The sequence below is a fragment of the Chiloscyllium plagiosum genome, chromosome 38 (genome assembly GCF_004010195.1).
Source record: "Chiloscyllium plagiosum isolate BGI_BamShark_2017 chromosome 38, ASM401019v2, whole genome shotgun sequence".
NCBI classification, from domain to species: Eukaryota; Metazoa; Chordata; class Chondrichthyes; order Orectolobiformes; family Hemiscylliidae; genus Chiloscyllium; species Chiloscyllium plagiosum.
In genome coordinates, this window is record NC_057747.1 from 6,261,465 (window position 1) to 6,282,350 (window position 20,886).

Here is a 20,886-nt window from a genome sequence, read left to right on the forward strand (position 1 = left end):
TGTCAATTCCCCCAGCCACCGAACTGATTCATACCTCCCATTGCCCAACCAGGTCGTACCCTCTACATGTCTTTACCTATCCCCACTTCACCACCCTGCCCCCACCACCCACTTTATCTGCAGCTCCCCTCTCTCACCCACCCCCTATCCTGAAGAAGGGTTGCACCCGAAACATCAACCTCTCCAGCTCCTGATGCTGCCTGGCTTGCTGTGTGCTTCCAGCCTCCTGCCTGTCTACTTTAGATCCCAGCATCTGCAGTTTTTTTGTCTTTCTCCCTCTGAAGACTTGTGAACAGTCTCATAAGAAGTTTAATGACTATATGTAAATGAACGCACTTTCAAGTGATGAGTGCTACCCACTGCCCCATCGATCTCCCACATTACTGAATGCAGCACATCCCTCGAATGTGGGACTCATGCGTAATACCCAGACCATCCTCTACACCCTCTGTCACTTTCATGTCTCACACCCTAAAGTTGTGCACCTCTTTCTGCAGATGACTCCTTTCCCATTTGGAAATATTTCCAACTCTTGTAACCTCTCAACAAATATCTGACACCAACTGCTTTGGGAAGCGAGAAATTGCAAACCAACTTCTCAAAACTCAATAGTTTTGGCATGTGATTTTGGGCATAGACTCAATATTTCTCAATTTTTGCTATACCGATCACCCAAGGCAAGCTCCTGCCTCCCTTCCACTTCAAGAGAAATTAACGTGTAGCTACCTGATGAAGGAGCAACACTCTGAAAGCTAATGCTTCCAAATAAACCTGTTAGACTATAACCTGGTGTTGTGTGATTTTTAACTGTGTAATTAGTCAGTACAAATTGCTTCACAGAAATGACGATAAGATTTAATCCCAGGTGACATCAAGTGGCACTAGTTGGCTACAATTCACAAAGTCAATCCCTGCTGTTAGGTTAGACAAGGGCACAGACCTAATTCCCTCTCATCTTGAACAGTAAGTATTCATTGATATACAATGCTGCCTTTCTTGGGTGATTTTGGGGGGGGGGGGGCAAGGTTTCACCAATCACACAGTAATTACAATCTCCTGCTGTATTTGCGTGACATGGATTTGTACTGTGTTCACTAAAATAAAGTCCCTGTATCGAGACTGGTGCTGCATCCATTGGAATGTGTCACAGTTCCATGTGGAGGCATGTCATGGCCGACCTGTATGGTAACCCATCAAGAGTTGAATGCTTTACACAGATGTTACTGGGAGACCAGGACTACCTTCTGGAACAATGGTCCGTTCCCCCTGACTGAGACTGAGCAAAATCCATTCTTCAACCAGGGATGTCACAGAGTAGGCGACAGACCTCCTGAAGGTGGGGCGAGTGGTATTTGCAGTAGACTCCAGATGGAGAGCGCTCGATAATCCTTGCATCTGCACAACTGGAGCAAGCAATGAGGGAGGTGATAGAGGCTGAAGAGTTGGGAGAGTGAACACAGACCTCAGAGGAGGAGCAGGAAGAACATTACCTTCTGCATGATCGCGTGTTGGTTACTCCAAGCCAAACCAGGCTGAATTAACACCTGAATAGGTGAAGTGATCTCTTGTTGATTTGTTTGAAATACAGATCCCCATCTGTTCCCAAAGGATCTGTTCCCCTTTGCTTTTGCTGTTGATGAATAAAAGTGAATATTTTCACCTGTTAAAGTCCTTCCAGTATGTGACATTTCCATGTTGAACTTTGAGAAGATGGTAGGTTACACTGAGCACTGGGGAAACAGCAGGATTCAAGTAGACAGGGTAGTAAGATGGGATGACATTAAGAGTGGCTAACTTGTGTAGTTTAATACCGTTCTGAGTGAGCTCTTGCATTTCAAATGAAGTGTCTGCTACACTCTCAGAAACACTTATTTTGTCTCCCCTTCCACTGAGTGCACTATGAAGAGTAACTCCTGACTGGCAGCACTGAACTGGGTGCACAACCCAGCTTTAAAAATGGCACTGGCATTGGGAATATCAAGAGGTTCTGGCATTGGCGAGAGGGAAAATACCATGAGATGGGCACCATAAAGGCCTAGGGCTCAGCTAATGAGGGGAGCTGCAGAGAATAATGAGAGTAAACCATCCAGTTCCCACAGAGAGAAACCATTCACAAATATTCCCTGAACAGACACTTGAGCCCTTTGTCCCATAGGCAATGGGGTAATGTATTCCACACACCCTTTGTGCCATTTCTTCAGTTACATACACTGCTACCTCATACCTGAGCATGATTTGCGCAAAAGCTGCAAATTTGCACATTACTCAAATTTCCTCAAAATCCGCTTTAGGATTTTCAAGAAGTGTCAAAATACTCTTCATCCTCAACACCTGAAATGAAATGCAGAAGAAATTTCCATCCCAAACTCGTCACCATCGTCCTCTTGTGTATTGCACAAGATTAACGTGTACAGTAGATTCACACCATTAGCCAGCATTGAACTAACTTCACTGTAGTCTCTCTGTTCAGAAAGTTCAATTAAAGTCCAGTTTTCGTCAATTCACACCCGTTTATTTCTTACTGTATACCCTCCACTCATTGAGTCTGATCTTCGCTAATCTGTGGTTTAAAGAAAAATATTAACAGAAGACTTGTTTTCTGGATTAGAACGGACATTCTATATTTGTGCAGTTTAATAGGTTGCACGTTTTCACCACTTGAGGAACTCACTGTTTACGGGTGTTTCGAAGAACGTAAAGGTAGAACTATATAATAAATTTCTCAACTCCTCCAACGTAGTACACTGAGCGAAGTATCGATCCAGCATTACTGAACCACATCTCAAACCTCATCCAGAATTGGGCCATCCAATCCATTCTTCTCCAAAGAGTATATGGCAAGTCCCTGGAGCTCCTCCAAACAAAACCCACCAACACTGACCCTCTTGTAACACTAATGATGTGTCCCTCTGACTACTAGATTAGCACAGGCCATCGGTGCATCCAAGTACAGGTCACATCTCTGTAACTGGGACCAACAACACTACCAATCCTGAGTGTCTCAGGTTGTAGATATTTTCTACATCAACCGTTGCAGAGATTTTATGATGCATCCCTTGAATCCCTAGTCTTCTGGCTCAAAGATACAGATGCTAACATTATACCACAAGAGCGTTCAATTCTCCGGATGGATCTTGTACTTAATGTCCTCTAGGTAACTGTCTTAAACAATGCATCTGTTGCACCTCACCCTTTGCACAATCACTGAATTTTGCATCCATCACACCTCCCATGTAGCATCATTGACTACAAAGAAGTATTTTTGTCCCCTGGTGTGGAAACCATTTGTTGAAGTACAGACTTAGGAATGGCAATGCTGAGGTTTACCTGTGTGTTCACAGTTGGGTCCTGTATACTCAGGACAGCATTTCCACTCCAAGGATGTCACAATCATTTGCTTCACCTTGTACATGGGTCTTAGAGCCGGTTGGTACCTAAACAACAATTTACATCTTAAAACCTAGATTTACAAACACATCATCAAAACACAGTAGAAGCTGAGATATTGAAGCCGATGACCAAAGCCTTGGTCAAAAAGGCAGAATTTTATTTACAGATTGTGTTAAATAGGCAGGAGTTAGAGAGGTGGAAACGTTTAGGGAAGGAATTCCAGGGCTTGGAACCTGGACATCTGAATGCAGGACAGCTAATGAAGGAGCAATTAAAACCTAAGGTTCTGCAGAGGCTCATCAGGAGCGTGGAGACCCTGAAGGTCTATCAGGTTGGAGGAGGTTTCAGAGCCAGGGAGGATTGCAGGATTTGAAAACGCGGAGGTGAGTATTAAAATTGATGCGTCAGTGGACAAGGAGCCAAACCGGGTCAGTGAGCAGGGGGGTGATGAGTGAGTGGGACTTGGTCCAGTAACAGAGTTTTGGGGAACCTCATGGTGATGTAGGGTGTTGGTGGGAGGCTAAATCCATGAAATCAGAGACTGGGCGGGGGAAAGAAAAGCACAGACTGATCTGAACAGTGACAAAAATGTTTTGCATTTGAGATGCCCCTGTGCTCTTCTGAAATAGATGGATTACCATCTTGTTCTTGTAATGATTAAGAATTCCACATCTTACCTACTTAATGCTTTTTCAAACTTCAGAATCAAATCTGTCACCCTCCACAGCCCTCAAGACTTAAACATTGTCACAGAAACTCTTTTTTCCTGGATACATGAGGTGACGTTGTTACTGAGAGGGTCATGGGGCTACTCACACATTCTTCAGTGGCTCATTGCCACACCCCACACCCCCCCCCCCCCAGTGAACAACCTCAAGGCTAGCTCCATGAGCTGTTGAACACCTTCACTCTGAGAGAGCAGAGTTGGTCATGTAGGCAGCCAATGCCAGTGGTGCTGTTCATCGACTGCAAGGTATCAGAATATCTGCTGGAGATTGGAAGGTCTGCAAGGATCATATCAGCAATGGTGCTCTAAGGTCAAACCTTGGCTGCAGGTTCAGGTTAAATCGCAGGATTAAATCAAATACAAATTTCCAGGTCTCTTACTTAACACACCCAGCCTCCAATTCTATAGCTCACAAGCATCCTTCAGGGTCCGCATCCTCTAGTCCACTGGACACCTCCATCGATACACTCAACATTGCCTTGTCTCCCACTCCTTTAGAGAAATCACTCACTGTACAAGATGCAAGCCCTTCACTCTCCAGTGTCCAGTGTGAAATCTGGGTTGGTACTTACACCACCCTTGGGCAATTCACCATCCCATTCATACAGGGCTCCACAGCTCTTTGGACAAATCGCTCGACTCCACATGAAACCACCGTAGAGGACAATTTGGATTTCACAAAGGCACACCAGTTCCTAAAACAAGGGGAGAAAAAGAAATGTGTAGACTGTTCCAAGGGTTATATTTATAGAAATTAATGGTTCTTTGCATTATCTAACATGTAAAAATAATTCTGAAATTCTAAGATCAATAATGGTTCAGAGATGTGTGGGTTAGGTGCATTAGTCACGGGTAAATGTAGAGTTAGGGGAATGAGTCTGGGTGGGTTTCTGTTTGGAAGGATTGGTGTGGACTTGGGCCTAATGGTTTGGTTTCCACACTGTAGAGATTCTATGAGTAATCAAACCTAAGTTCTTAAAGTCTTCTTTAACAGTCATCAAAGACACATTGAGATTCCAAAAACTGAGATTGCAAAGTTGAGGTTGGTAATATAATCAATGACTGATTTCTGTAATAAATGAAAGAATGATTTGTACAGACTTCCTCAAAAGGGATAAGTGCGTGCCTTCTGTAACAATTGATGATGATCCCTATAGTGAAAATAGGGGGCAGTGTTCCACGGCTGGAAACAAGGCCATTTTCATTGGGAGTAGGCTTTGCACCTTGTAAATAGTGGAACTGGATTATCAAGAGTGAACCCAAGGGTCAGAGGTTAGTGAACTGCAGTCAACATAGATTGAGAGAAGGTGTTCCTGTTTAGCCAATGTCCTTGATTGTTTTTTGACCAGTGAATTGTGGAAAACCATCATGTACTCAGACTCCTGACTCATCGATGTTCTGCACAAAAGATTTTAGTTAAACACTCAATGTTATAGGAATTGAGGATAAATCTTGGGAAGGGATAATAAATTGAGTGATTGAGTAGATGCTGGTTAAATGGGGTATGTCACAATATTTTATTTAGAGTGGTGCTGGAAATGCACAGCAGGTCAGGCAGCGTCCGAGGAGCAGGAAAATTGACGGTTCAGGCAGGAGCCCTTCATCAGGAATTCTTGATGAAGGGCTCCTGTCCGAAATGTTGATTTTCCTGCTCCTTGGATGCTGCCTGACCTGCTGTGCATTTCCAGCACCACTCTAAGCTTGACTCTAATCTCCAGCATCTGCAGTCCTCACTTTTGCCTACAATATTTTATTTGTTATTCATTGATGGGATGTGAGTGTCACTGGCCAATTATTATCCATCCCTAATTGTCCAGAGTGCAGTAAAGAGTCAACCCACGTTGTGAATGGTTTGAAGTGGGTCAAACTAGGGAAGGAGTGTAGATTTCCTTCCTGTAAGAGACCATGTATTTTTAGTTCTTTTGGGACTAATCAGGATACTGATTAAGGATGATCAGCCATGATCATATTGAATGGTGGTGCAGGCTCGAAGGGCAGAATGGCCTACTCCTGCACCTATTGTCTGTTGTCTATTGTCTAAAAACTGCCCTTTACCAGGAAAACTTGACAATGTGAAAGATCAGGTGCTGGCCCATATTGTCGATCTGTACAGTACAATGTTGCTTCTTGAAGTAGTAAGCACAAACATTGGAGGCTGAATGGCGCAGAAAAACCTTTGGGCTGAGGTAATTCTGCCTGACAACTGCCTTTGGTTGAGGTGGTGAGTGTTAAAGGGCTGTAGGTGCTAAGAGCATGCAATTACGGGAAATAAGATATGTATAGCTTACAAACGAAAACCATCTTTCGCTCCCTCTCTCTTTAAGAGACAGAAAACCCAAGAAAAATTAAAAGAAAGGTCTTTTATTTTATTTATTCCATGTTCAACTGATCAACCATCAAACTTGAGAATGACTGTCCCTCTACAGTATGTCATTATTGCAAAAATAAAAAGGATTGTGGAGGAAAAAATAACTTTCCTCCTGTCTTCTGAACCTTCAGGATTTTGCTTACCCTGTATCTACACTGTTTCACCCCAGTATATGTGTTAAATCATTTGTATTTTGTCTGTCCTAATCATGGGTGTGTGTGCGCGCATGCATGTGCATGTGGGGATTTGAAGGGTATAGTATAAGTTACATGAAACTAGCTCAGAAATTCAGAGGGGTCTGGGGGTCTTTGTGCATGAAGCACAGAAGGTCAGTATTCAAGTACGGCTAGTAATGAGGAAAGCTAACAGAATGTTACCAGTTGAGGGGAATTGAATAAAAACTAGGGAGGTTATACTTCAGTTATTTAGGGCATTGGTTACACACGTTTGGAGGGCTGTGTACAGCATTGGTCATCTTATTTAAGATGTTAAATGCATTGGACGCAATTCAGAGAAGATTTACTAGAATACCTAAAATGGCAAGTTGTCTTATGAAGAAATAGTAAATAGACTGGGCTTCTACCTGTTGGAGTTTAGAAGCATGAGAGGTGACTTGATTGAAACAAATAGAATCCTGAGGGGTCTTGACAGAGTTGATGGAGGGATCGTTTTCTCTTTCTAGAACTAGGAGCTACTGTTTAAAAATCAAGGGTCTCCTGTGTAAAACTGAGAATAACAATTTTTTTTCCCCTCAGAACATTAAGAGTCTTTGGAACTGTTGAAGAAAACTCTCAAGACTCGGACCTTGCGAACTGATTCGTTTATCACACGATGTATCATGGGGAATTCACCGTCCTAACTGTGGCTCGGTGTTATTCCGAAGTACATCAGGATACTACAGGATTATATAGAGAAAACAGATAGGAGCTGACTGTTAATTACACAGTTTGGCATGCTGACAAGTTGGTACTAAATTAGAGGTTAGTCATTAAGTTCAAAACTAAAGCACTATTATGCATTTTACAAGTGGACAGATCAAATGGTATCACCATCTGCTCTAGTTACACAGATTGCTAATACTAAGCAGAAATATTGGCTGAATGACCGTGAAGAGGCAATAACTAGAGAAGGAAGGGGGACTAATTGGAAAGTCTATGACTGCTTGACTGGTTCTACAGCCTGCACTGATCATTCAGCAAAGGGAGGAGACACTATCTTGAGAAGGAAGATAAGGACAACCTTTCACATTACCTCATAGTAAGGAATGCACAGCCAGCAAAGTTCTGGCTGGGGACACAAAATGGAACTCTCAGCCGAATCAGGAAAATGGCTTCCAGGCAAATAATGTTAACTTTACCCCGACAGGAACTCACATCCAGAAAAGATGCTGTAAACAGAGTCCTTGAATAGTTTGAAGGCAAAGGTAGATAGACTGTTGTTAAGTTGGTCATTGAAGGGTGTCAGGGTAGGCAGGTACACAGATTTGAGGTTACGATCAACCTTGACCTGATTGAATAGCACAGTAGGCTTGAGGGACTGAACAGGGTGAAAGTGAGGACTGCAGATGCTGGAGATCAGAGTCAAAATTAGAGTCGTGCTGGAAATGCAAAGCAGGTCAGGCAGCATCTGAGGAGCAGGAAAATCTGTAGGAAAATCCATGGTCTTCAAGGTGAGCTACTGGCATGGATTGAGGATTGGCTGGCTGACAGAAGGCAGAGAGTTGGGATAAGAGATTCCTTTTCGGAATGGCAGCCGGTGACAAGCGATGTCCCGCAGGGTTTGGTGTTGGGGCCGCAGCTGTTCGCGTTATATATTAACGATCTGGGTGAAGGGACTGGGGGCATTCTAGCGAAGTTTGCCGATGATACGAAGATAGGTGGACAGGCAGGTAGTACTGAGGAAGTGGGGAGGCTGCAGAAGGATCTTGACAGTTTGGGAGAGTGTCCAGGAAATGGCTGATGAAGTTCAATGTGAGCAAATGCGAGGTCTTGCACTTTGGAAAAAAGAATACAAGCATGGACTACTTTCTAAACGGTGAGAAAATTCGTAAAGCCAAAGTACAAAGAGATCTGGGAGTGCTAGTCGAGGATTCTCTAAAGGTAAACATGCAGGTTGAGTCCGTGATTAAGAAAGCGAAATGCAATGTTGCCATTTATCTCAAGAGGGTTGGAATATAAAAGCACCGTTGTGCTACTGAGACTTTATAAAGCTCTGGTTAAGCTCCATTTGGAGTACTGTGTCCAGTTTTGGTCCCCACACCTCAGGAGGGACATACTGGCACTGGAGCATGTCCAACAGAGATTCACACGGATGATCCCTGGAATGGTAGGTCTAACATACGAGGAATGGCTGAGGATCCTGGGATTGTACTCATTGAAGTTTAGAAGATTAAGGGGAGATCTAATAGAAACTTACAAGATAATACATGGCTTGGAAAGGGTGGACGCTAAGAAATTGTTTCCGTTAGGCGGGGAGACCCATGGGCACAGCCTTAAAATTAGAGGGGGTCAATTTAGAACAGAAATGCGGAGACATTTCTTCAACCAGAGAGTGGTGGGCCTGTGGAACTCATTGCAGCGGAGTGCAGTGGAGGCTGGGACGCTAAATGTCTTCAAGGCAGAGATTGATAAATTCTTGATGTCACAAGGAATTAAGGGTTACGGGGAGAATGCGGGTAAGTTGAAATGCCCATCAGCCATGATCAAATGGCAGAGTGGACTCGATGGGCCGAATGGCCTTACTTCTACTCCTATGTCTTATGGTCTTATGGTCTAAATCAATGTTTTGTGCAAAAGCCCTTCATCAGGAATGAGCTTTTCCAGCACCACTCTCTTGAGGGACTGAACAGCCTACTCTACCTGATGATTCACATGTTTGTATGAAATGCTTTCTTTTCACTGCTCATGTGGATTATGATCAATTGTTTTTTTTTCCTGTTACTGAAGGGATCTGGTTTGAATTGCTTTTGTCCTGAATCACAGTCAGTTGCACAAATTGGCCATTTCATCGGGATTGTATACATTTGTGAATTTTTGTGGATTATTGGTACTGTCTTCCCAGTTAAGTTATGACATTAACAAACTTGATGGGTTTTTGCCACAACTGAGAAGAGTTTATTTTTAAATTCCAGATTTTTATCGGATTCAAATTTCACCATTGGCCATGGTGAGGTTCAACCTATGGCTCCAGAATATAGCCTCAGGTTCGGGTTTACTTGTCTAGCGGGATTACCACTACACCTTGGCCTCCCCGAGGAGTGATTGCTGATTGGATTGTCCCATGTATTGGGATTGTTTTGGATTTAAGTAACTGGGTGATGTTCCAGAATTCTCTGGAGCTCAGCACTTGCCCCACCACTGTCCATGATGAGAGTACTCTGCAATGGTCTGGCAAAGGTCACACACACACACCTCTCTCTCCCACTCTCTCTCCCACACATACACATGCACTCTCTCTACACACACTCTCTCTCACAAACACCTACACATTTACATGCACTCACCTATACACACACACAAACCTACTTATACACACAACCACCTACACCCATGTGCCTACACTCTCTCACACACACACACTCACTTATATCTTGTTGACATTCAGTTGAACACATCAATGCACTGTGCATCCTCCTGGAAGAGATGCTCTCCCTGGGTTTCCTGTCCTTGCAAATACAATCTCCCTACTACCTGTCAACTGAAAAAAAACCCCAAGCTGTTTGAAGTCATCCGTGCTACACCTCACCATGATGTCCCATTCATTCCAGCCATTGATGTCTGCTACCTCAGTGATCCACATGGAGTGACCCCCCCCCTCCCCTCCCCACCAAGGGAGATCCAGCAGCCTGGACCTAATGGATCCAGGAATGAGAAACACGGGAAGTCATTGCCTTCTTAATGCCAAGAACAAGCTCTGAAATGCCACAGTGAGAGTGATCCTTGCTAAACAGGTTCAGCACGAGCCAGGGTCTCTATACAAGCACCAGCTATCATGGCTCCTCAGTACAAAGCCCGAAAACACTTGTGGAAAGACACAGCCAGTGCTGTACATTGCCAAGGAGTGTCCTCACCACAGACTCATCACCGTCACCTCTGCAAAGGAGGAGGCTATTGCACTGCTTCTTCCCATTGGCTGAATAAATAAATGGTCTGGATCCACAAACTCAAACAAACTGGTTATGTTTTGAGATAATATGAAACTAGAAGGAGGTGGACGATCCTGTGAAGGAAAAGCAAATTAAGAAGAGTGTACATGTGGTCAGAAAACTAGATATAAGGCACCATGTGTGGAATACTGACTTTAGGGGGTGAAATTGGGCTTTGCTTGAATAATAAGAATGTATTTGAAAGACTCCCCAGAGTCATGGAGACTAACTGTCTCCAAGAACAGAATGCAGCAATCACTCAAAGCCAACACAATGGCAAACCATAGGCAAACAGTCAACTCAGCGCTGCCAGCATTCCCTGACGATCCTACAATCTCTAGGGCAACACTGGAGGAAAAAGCTAACTGTTTAAAAAGACTGCTTCTTGTTGAATCCTGTTAATTAATTGTTGAAATGCTGAAGGTGGGCTCCATCAGCTGTAACCCTGGGTCTAATCTATTTGAAGATATGTATTTTCTGGTGTATGTCTTTATTTCACAAGGTGTATAGTGTATAGGGATTAAGAGTCTGTTTCAGTACCAGGTGAAAGGTATGATGTGTAGCTCAGTGTTTGTGGATTCTCCTGGTTATGGACCAGACCAAACCCCACAAGGAGATAGCTAGACCCGAACTTTTTATTTTTTCGAAAGGCACATCTGTGTTCCAGATGGGATTGGATCGGTCCATTAATAGGCTTTAAGTAAAACCTATTTTATTCTTATGTCACAGTTAAAATACAAACAAAAATAGAATTGGCATATCATTAACTGTACTGAAATACTTAATAAAATAATATATTATTAAACCACTCCTCATCAACTGTTCCAATATAGAAGTATCCCTTAGATACACCCTTGGCAAAGGCAAATTCAGCAAAACAGACCTTCCTCACATGCTATCTCTGCTCCAGACCAGGGGAAAAAGGAACATCAAAAGAAACAATCCAGTGGCAGAAAGAGAATTCAAGTTTTTTTTGCTGCAGCTGAGAGAGCGCTGTATCTAGCAGCTTCAACTCCAAAACCCTGAGTTCAACAACTGAAAGCAAAACTAAAACCCTGGATCTGCTTGAGGCTGACTTTTCCCACTCCTACTTCTTTTGTCTCATTTTTAAAAAAACCTTAAGGAGCTCAAAGCCATTTTCCGACTGCTGAAGCAGATATACTGACACCACTGTGGCAGTGCCTCTCTGCCAGAGAAACAATACAGAACAAATCTCTCTTAAAGGCGCTGTACTGCCATGCCCTCAACCTGGAGACAGCAGAAACAGAGCGATCTGACCCTGTTATTGCTAACTGCAGGGTCATCTCTCACTGATAGCAACTAAACTGTTTCACTGTACAGGGAGCTCTCTCTAGATTAGATTAGATTACTTACAGTGTGGAAACAGGCCCTTCGGCCCAACAAGTCCACACCGACCCGCCGAAGCGCAACCCACCCATACCCCTACAGCGCTGCTCATTCAAGCTAGTGCTGCCAAATAAAGCTGTTGGACTATAACCTGGTGTTGTGTGATTTTTAATGTTGTCCGCCCCAGTCCAACACTGGCTCCTCCACATCATCTCCACAGATGCACAGAGAAGGTACTGTTAAAAGCAACCTTCTCCAGAAGTAGATTCTGATCCAATTCAGTCATATTCACAGGACCCAAGGATCGAACGGCACTATTGGCATCTTAGTGAAGGGAGCTGTTTTGAGACCCCGGTTTGGTACAATAATGCAGCAATTAAACCAGGAGCTCCTCACTCCGAAACGAAGGGTGAGGAAATGCTTGTAACAGGGCAGAATGGCCTTTTGTCCTGTAGCTAACCAACATGACCTCAAAACCCAGGTTATCTAGCAACAGAATAATCCAAAAAGACAAAAAGAAAGACTCTCTGCCAAACGTCAATGACAACAGAAAATTCGTCATTAAATAATAATGAACGGGTGGCAAGGTAGGGAACTAAACGGAATTGTATTCACAACAATAAAACTCCTTACTTTTCCCAGCAACATTCTGGTGTAATGGGGAGGGTAGCCAGAATTCTTTTGTACACTTTTCATTAAACCTACTGCAGGAGTTTCTTCTTAGAGTGATGAGTTGTTACAGTGCAGGAGGAACCCATTCAGCCCGTTGGTCTGTGCTGGCCCCTTGCAGAATGAAGTCTTGCTAAATTTCTATGAGCTGCTGACCCAAGAGTGAAGCTTCTTCTGAATGTTTCACCGTGATTGGTTGTGGCATTTAGATCCATCGTAAAAGGTAGTGGTTCTGAAGGGGTTAATGTTCATGTGACTTTGCCTCCATTTGCTGGTGCACATATACAGTCTGAGGGTGGAGACAAGGAGTTCATTTCCAGTTTTTAGAGGGAACAGATTTATCTTTAACAGGTCTTAGAAATGACTGACCAAATGTAGTTGTACTTACTGCTATATTCAATAAACCTGTTTGTTACTGTGAACATATCTCTCCTCCACAGTGGTGTACCCTCTATCACTAATCACTACATAGACCCAAGGCAAAGGAAGATCAAAGGCATTGAACTGCCTTAAACAGCCCTTAGCCCTGGTACAGGTGGCATATACCTCAAGCTGCCAGCAGTGGTCATCTGGGACAAATAACGCATCACCAAAACCAAACCGGCTGGTTTTGCACAGCATTTGGCTTTTAACCCAATCTCGTGCAGGTTTGGAGAGGAGAGATATGATGAGTATAGACACAGTTAAAGTAGAGCAGGCCCACTCCGAGTGACCATTCTCTGTATGTCCATTGGACCCACCCTGTTAACAGTCTGATTACAGCAGCAATTCGCAGCTCCAACATTGATCTGATTTAATTTATTTCTGTCACATGTACTGAGGTGCAGTGAAAAGTGTAGCCTTACATGCTTTACAGGCAGATCACACTATACAAGTGCATTGGGGTAACAGAACGGAGTGCAGAAACAATGAAGCTTGTGTCAGCAGCAGCAACACTCCCGCCCCCTTCTTGTGTCTTTCATTTGCTGCCAGTGTCTGGACTCTGTATGGAGGCCCAGGCCAGTCTCTGAAACTTTCAGTTCCCATGACGATGTCTTCCTGATCCTGTTTCACCCCATCCCCCATGGATTTACATTGAATTCTTTGGACTTCTTCCTATTCCCGTTTCCAGAGTTTTCAGTTTGATGTTGTCTGCATCCTCTCCACCCAGCAACAGCATCAGTTCCTGCAAATGGACAGTGAACAACCAATCGAGCCAAAGCCTGAGTACCTCCTCTGGTCATAATCCTGAAGGTTTCCACCCACCCCAACAACCTTTTCTTCAGCTCTGAAACCTTCACAATTGATAAAGAAAAGTTTACTTTTTTTTTAAAAAGTGTCCCAGTGTCACATCTAAATCCAGAATGTGAAAGGCTAATTCCTGGAAACACCAAGATAAACCTGGAAGACACTTACTGTCTCAGCCATGACTCAGCTTGTAGGGTGCTCACCTCTAAAGTCGCAAGGTTTCCTGGTTCAAAATCCACTCCAGAGCACAGGAGAAAAAAAACAGTATAATACAGAGGGACTGTGGCCTGTGACCAGTGGAGTGCCACACAAATCAGTGCTGAGTCCACTATTTTTTGTCATTTATATAAATGATTTGGATGTGAGCATAAGAGATACAGTTAGTAAGTTTGCAGATGACACCAACATTGGAGGTGTAGTGGACAGCGAAGAAGGTTACCTTAGATTACAACAAGATCTTGATCAGATGGGCCAATGGGCTGAGAAGTGGCAGATGTAGTGTAATTAAGATAAATGTGAGGTGCTACATTTTGGGAAAGCAAATCTTAGCAGGATCTCCTTCCTATTGGAAAGATGTTGTGAAACTTGAAAGGGTTCAGAAAAGAATTACAGGGATGTTGCCAGGGTTGGAGGATTTGAGCTATAGGGCGAGGTTGAACAGGCTGGGGCTGTTTTCCCTGGAGCATCGGAGGCTGAGGGGTGACCTTATAGAGGTTTATACAATCATGAGGGGCATGGATAGGATAAATAGGCAAAGACATTTCCCTGGGGTGGGGGAGGCCAGAACTAGAGGGCATAGAGTTTAGGGTGAAAAGGGAAAGATATAAAAGAGACCTATGGGGCAATTGTTTCACGCAGAGGGTGGTACGTGTATGGAATGAGCTGCCAGAGGAAGTGGTGGAGGCTAGTACAATTGCAACATTTAAAAGGCATCTGGTTGGGTATATGAATAGGAAGGGTTTGGAGGAATATGGGCCAGATGTTGGCAGATGGGACTAGATTGGGTTGGGATATCTGGTTGGCATGGACGAGTTGGACCAAAGGATCTGCTTTTGTATTGTACATCTCTATGACTCTATGACTGCTGCACTGTCAGATGTGCCAGTTCATGGATGAGCTATTAAGCCAAGACTTCATCTTGCATTGTAAAAGACTGCATTGCCACCCTGGCTAATATTGCTCCATTGGTGAGATCGCATTTGGAGTACTGCATACAATTCTGCTCGTCCTACTTTGGGAACGATGTTATTAGTTGAAACTTTATTGCTGAAGAAGGGCCTGTGCCCGAAACGTCGAATCTCCTGTTCCCTGGATGCTGCCTGACCTGCTGTGCTGTTCCAGCAATAAAGTTTCAACTTTGATCTCCAGCATCTGCAGACCTCACTTTCTCCTCGAACGATGTTATTAAACTGGAAAGGGTGCAAACAATATTTACCAAGATGTTTGAGATTTAGGGATAGGCTGGGACTACATTTTACTGGAGCATAGGAGGCTGAAGGGTGACCTTATAGAGGTTTATAAAATCATGAGGGACATGAATAAGGTGAATGAGCTTCCAGAGGAAGTGGTAGATGCAGGTATAGTTACAAAATTTAAAAGACATTTGGATAGTGCACGAGTAGGAAAGGTTTAGAGGGATATGGGCCAAATGCAGGAAAATGAGACTAGTTCAGTTTAGGAAACCTGGTCAGCATTGAATGAGTTGGACTAAAGGAGCTTTCTCCATGCTGTATGACTAAAAGATTGCTGTCTGTTGCAGTTAACTGTGTGAAAATTGGCTGCTGTGTTTCCCACATTATAATATCAATTACACTTCAAAAAGTGAAGGCAAAATACTGCGGGTGCTGGAAAAAACCCAGCAGGTCTGGCAGCATCTGTGCTGGGAGAAACAGAGTTAATGTTTTGAGTCTGATATGACTCCGTTTCAGAACCCTTCTGTAAGTAGAATCACACTGGATTCGAAACAGTAACTCTGTGTCTCTCTTCACAGATGCTGCCAGGCCTGCTGAGTTTCTCCAGCATTCTCTATGTTTGCTTCAGATTTCAAAATATATTTAATTGGTTTTGCAACATCCAATGGATGAGGATGTCCCTGGTCAGGCCAGCATGTATTACCCAGAGGGCAGGTAAGAGCCAACCACATTGCTGTGGGTCTGGAGTTACATGTCAGGGCTAGGTAAGGATGGCACTTTCCTTCCCTAAAGGAAATTAGTGACCCAGATGGTATTTTTCCAGAACCAGTTCATGGTCATCATTAGACTCTTAATTCCAGATTTTTGTTGAATTCAATTTCCACCATCTGCCATGGCAGGATTCAAACCCAAGTTCCCAAAAGGTGATCTGGGTCCCTGGATTAATAGTTCAGCAATAATACCACTAGGCTATCACCTCCCCATGTTATCAAAATGCATGTCTTTCTACTTTTAGTGGGCACACTCCCCTTTCAATGCCCCCCTGTTCAATTAACAGAAATCTTGATTGAAAACTAGTTAACAGGCTGTGCCTGAGCAAAGGTGCCTTGAACACACACACACACACGCACGCACATGCACACACACTGTCTCTCTCTTTCTCTCTCACACATACACACACTCTCTTTTTCTCTCTCTCACACACACACTCTCTTTCTCTCTCACACACATACACATACACACGCGCGCACGCACACACACGCATAAAGTGCTGATGAGTCTAGCAATCATCTTCTATTTCTCGATTAAAGTGTAAATATAACTTACAATGAGTTCCAGTAACTTATTTCAAAACTGCAACATCTCCTTCCACCATTTCCCTGCTTTAAAGCAGTATCCTTTTCGCATTTTGGTTTACAATCCAAAAGTAAGTATAAACGAAAAATGTCTTTTTATGATGCGCCACATCTTTTCCCTGCAAAGAGAAGTGCTCTCTCACACTCTCTCAGTCACAAGCACCACTGTCTGTGATCCAGACTGGTGCCAGGACTGTGCTTCGTCCTCTATCCCCAGATTTTTCTGTGTGCCTAATTGCAGGTATTTATGAGTTTTAGGAAGAAGTTTAAAAGTTTATGTCATAAAATTATAAGTTAGCAATTCATAATTTTATCACGATTGGTTAGAAGTGATTTAGTTACAATAGATGATTATTTTCTTATGAACTGATAACCCTAGTGTGCATATTCTTTTAACTGGGATTGGACAGCGAAGTACAAATTGGTGATTTGATCAAATTCTTACATTTGTGATGACTCAGGAATAGTGGAGCTTGGTTTCCTGTGAATGACAGAGGTTACAGTTTGTTGTACAGGGGAGCCCTGTGTGGGAAGGAACAAAGTCAAGATTAGAGTGGTGCTGGAAAAAGACAGCAGGTCAGTGTCCGAGGAGCAGGAAAATCGACTTTTCGGTCAAATGCCTTTCATCAGTTGAAGGGTTTTTGCCCGAAACGTCGATTTTCCTGCTCCTCAGACGCTGCCTGACCTGCTGTGTTTTTCCAGCACTACTCTAATCTTGACTCTAATCGCCAGCATCTGCAAGTGCCCACTTCCGCCTGGGGAGGGACAAACCTGATCTAATGCAAAAGGCTGCTTTCAGCTTGAGGTTTTCACAAAATCTCAACAGAACAGGGAGATGGTACAAGAATAAATGCTGATGGCATTGGGGCCAGTTATAGCACTCTGTCATCTGCAGCCTGGGTAATGCCAAGTACAGTCAGAGTGGCCATGGCTATATGCTGGTCCTGCCTCCTCTTACATGGTACAGGGACAACCTGCCAGCTATCAGCACTGCTGACTTCCCTGCTCTCATGTTGTTGGGAGCTGATATTCTGGAACATTCTTGGAATTGATTCAGCCGTGTCGAACCCCAGGTTAGGAGTCACTGGGGACCACTGCCTATACCCAGATCTACAGAAAACTACCAAATTGCATTGCAGTGAATTATCACATTCCAAGATACACACCAACGTCTCTAAATAGATCTTGGAAATGAGTGACTGCTCCCTCTCTCCCTGTCGCTTTTACAGGAATCACTGACCCTAATGAAACAGACTCTTTATGTGACAGTCAGATTGCTGAGTCGCTGTAACAGGTACCGTGTAGACCCAGGAGGAGTAGTGGGCCATTCAGCCCATTGAATCTTCTCCACTCTTCATTGAAATCATAGTTGATCTGATAACCCTCAACTCTACCTTCCCGTTCTCTCCGCCAAACCCTTGATTACCTTACTAATTAAAAACCTGACTACCTCAGCCTTGAGTATACTTAATGGCCCATCCTCAACAGCCCTCTGCAATAAAGAATTTCACAGATTCACTACTTCCTCATCTCTGTCTTACACGTGAAGGAACCAGTGTTGGACTGGGGTGGACAAAGTTTAAAATCACACAACACCAGGTTATAGTCCAATAGGTTTATTTGGAAGCACTAGCTTTTAGAGCACTGCTCCTTCACACAGCTACCTGATGAAGGAGCAGCGCTCCGAAAGCTAGTTCTTCCAAATAAACCTATTAAGACTGTAACCTAGTGTTGTGTGACTTTTAACCCTGTCTTAAATGGGCAACCCCTTACTCTGAGATGATGTGCCCGGTCCTCGACTCTCCCATGGCGGTAACAACCTCTCCACATCTACTGTGCCAATTCCCTAAAGAATCTTTTATGTTTCAATATGTTGTTTCTCATTGTTCTAAATTCCAGTGAGTATGGGCCTGGCCTACTCAATCCTTAGGCTAAACATATGCACACCAATAGTTATATGCATATATTGATACATTTACGCAAGTGTATACATGCACATAGATACACACCTAGTAACATACATATACACAGTCATATACATACACATGGGTACATTCATACAGCATATAAATGCGCATGTACATGTATATACGTAACAGATTTACACACATGTAAAATTACTTGTATGCACACACAAGTTGACATGTATATGTATATATGAACAGACACACAGACATGTACATATGCATATGTACACAAATATATATGCACATACACAAACATACTACAGACACACACACAAGCACATGTATACACAAACACACATGTAGACATGCAAACACGTATATACAAACAGATATGGACACAGACATATACAGGTTCTATTCTAATGCACATTTCATTAACACAAATTCACTGTTACACAATTGACAAATTGAGGGGCACTGTTTCTACAACATGAACATTTAAAACACGTGTTGGCTGTAATATGATTACATCACCAACACTTTAAGCGCTGTTTCTAAAGCGCAATTTTTCTATAAGGCAGGATTGCACAAGAACATAGTCATCGCGTTATAGAAGAACTACCTGTATGCACCCACAAAAACATATACCCAATCACATATGCACACAGGTCTGACCCACACTCTAGCAGGACTCTCTGTGTAACAGTCATTGTCAGTGGCAGTGGCTGATTTCGGCCCCAAGGAAGGCTAACACAGCACAGGTACAGTATCAAACCCTGCGACATTCCTAATCCCTGCAGTACACTCTCACACCAAGTAAATGGTCGGTGAGAGGAATGGTTAATGTTTTCACTATTTGCAATCAAGTTACCTGCATCCTGCCCTATCTCTGCCTCCATAACCTCCATAAGTGGCTCTGGGGGGGGTGTTCACGGACACGAAACTAAACTCACTGACAAGGAGCAGCAGCCAGCTAATCGAGGTGAAGGCTCTTTTACGGAACACAGCTTTTTCCTGCCAGAGTTCCTAACATAGCATATAGGGAATGCCACTAAGACTGGATAATATTGGTTCCTGTTTTATCACTTGCCTTCCGGGTGAGGGTTTTGAGGGTGCTCGCGTGTTGGTCACCGTGCTCTGGGTGCGCCTCTTGAATGAGTCAGAGCTGGTGGTTCGGACGTAGGAGAAAGGTTTGTTGGTTCCCTGAACCACTTCATAACCCCAGGCGTCCAGCTCAGTGTCAGCACGGCCCTCGATACGGTCAAAACCTTGGGGGTGCTGAGTCCCTCGATACCCGTCCGATTCTGCCACCTCTCTGAAGAAATCCTTGCCACCATTTCCCGGGTAATTCGCCGGACCCTTCTTCAACCAGACCTGCCTTAGACACATGAAAACGATAAGAGATCTGAAGGCCATTTTCTTCCCTCGGTTTAAAGAACTGATCCGTTCCATTCCTGCTCAAGGTGAGGGGGGAGGTAGGAAAGGCAGAAAGGTTCCCGCAAACTGCCTCTATTTGTTTTGTTGCTCTGTGAAAATCTCAGACAAAGAGCAAGGAAGAGAAGGAAACCTTCCCAACACTCCCAGCCTACGTGGGAAATGTCAAAAGGCAAGGGACAATGCAGGCCCCCGTGTTCCTGTCAAGGTTTGAACTGGCACCAATTCTGTACAATGCAACATAAGGAAATAGCTCACTCGCCCAAATCCTAATTTTACCAAGGGACAGGAGCGAGGTTGAATGTTCTTATCAGCAGACTCAGAACAGGAAGAGGAAGCCTCCAATTGTGAGAAACAATAAATAAAAAGGTATATTTCTAAAATGTGTTGGGCGGGCAGATAAAGTGTATTAAACTAACTTTAAATATCTCCTTGATTCCAATAAACACTCAGATTAGTGTTTCTTTTGTTTCATTTATGGCCCTGCCATTCCCCCCCGCCCTCCCCTCCCCCAATCCACCCCCACCAATGAAAATAAAACTGATCTCAGAATCTGGTTATCACTGGCAACAAGGCCACATTTAATTGTCCATTTTTATAGGCCCCGACCGGAGACAATGGGTCTGCTAAGTTTTGTACAGTGGTTATTACTCACTGACGCTGGGCCCCATCCCGACTGTGGGAATTGAACCCTGTTGGTTGTGAGACTGAAGTCACACGTGGTTCAGGCAGGGTCACCTGGCTGCCCAAAAGTAAAAGGGCACCAGTCAGTCAGCTGTTCCACCTGGCAGGCCATTACTTTATCACATTGACACAAAAACTGCCAGCTTCTTTATGGAAATGTCCCAAGGTTACATTTGTGCAAGGATTATTCCTCAATTTATCTCACTTTCTGTATCCATATTC

The 20,886-nt window shown here is 43.7% G+C and overlaps 1 protein-coding gene across 3 annotated transcripts in view; it reads right to left on the bottom strand.

Annotated features, from left to right (window-relative positions):
* mmrn2a (multimerin 2a) overlaps positions 1–20,372 on the bottom strand; it is a 53,211-nt gene extending 32,839 nt beyond the window's left edge. For all 3 annotated transcript variants that reach the window (XM_043678713.1, XM_043678712.1, XM_043678711.1), the window contains exons 1-3: positions 19,637–20,372; positions 4,690–4,812; positions 3,328–3,434 (exon numbers count right to left, since the gene is read on the bottom strand). In XM_043678713.1, coding sequence (XP_043534648.1) covers positions 3,328–3,434; positions 4,690–4,812; positions 19,637–19,998 — 592 coding nt within the window. In that variant the 5' untranslated portion in view covers positions 19,999–20,372. The remainder of the gene's footprint in view (positions 1–3,327; positions 3,435–4,689; positions 4,813–19,636) is intronic.
* Positions 20,373–20,886: the final 514 nt, after the last annotated feature.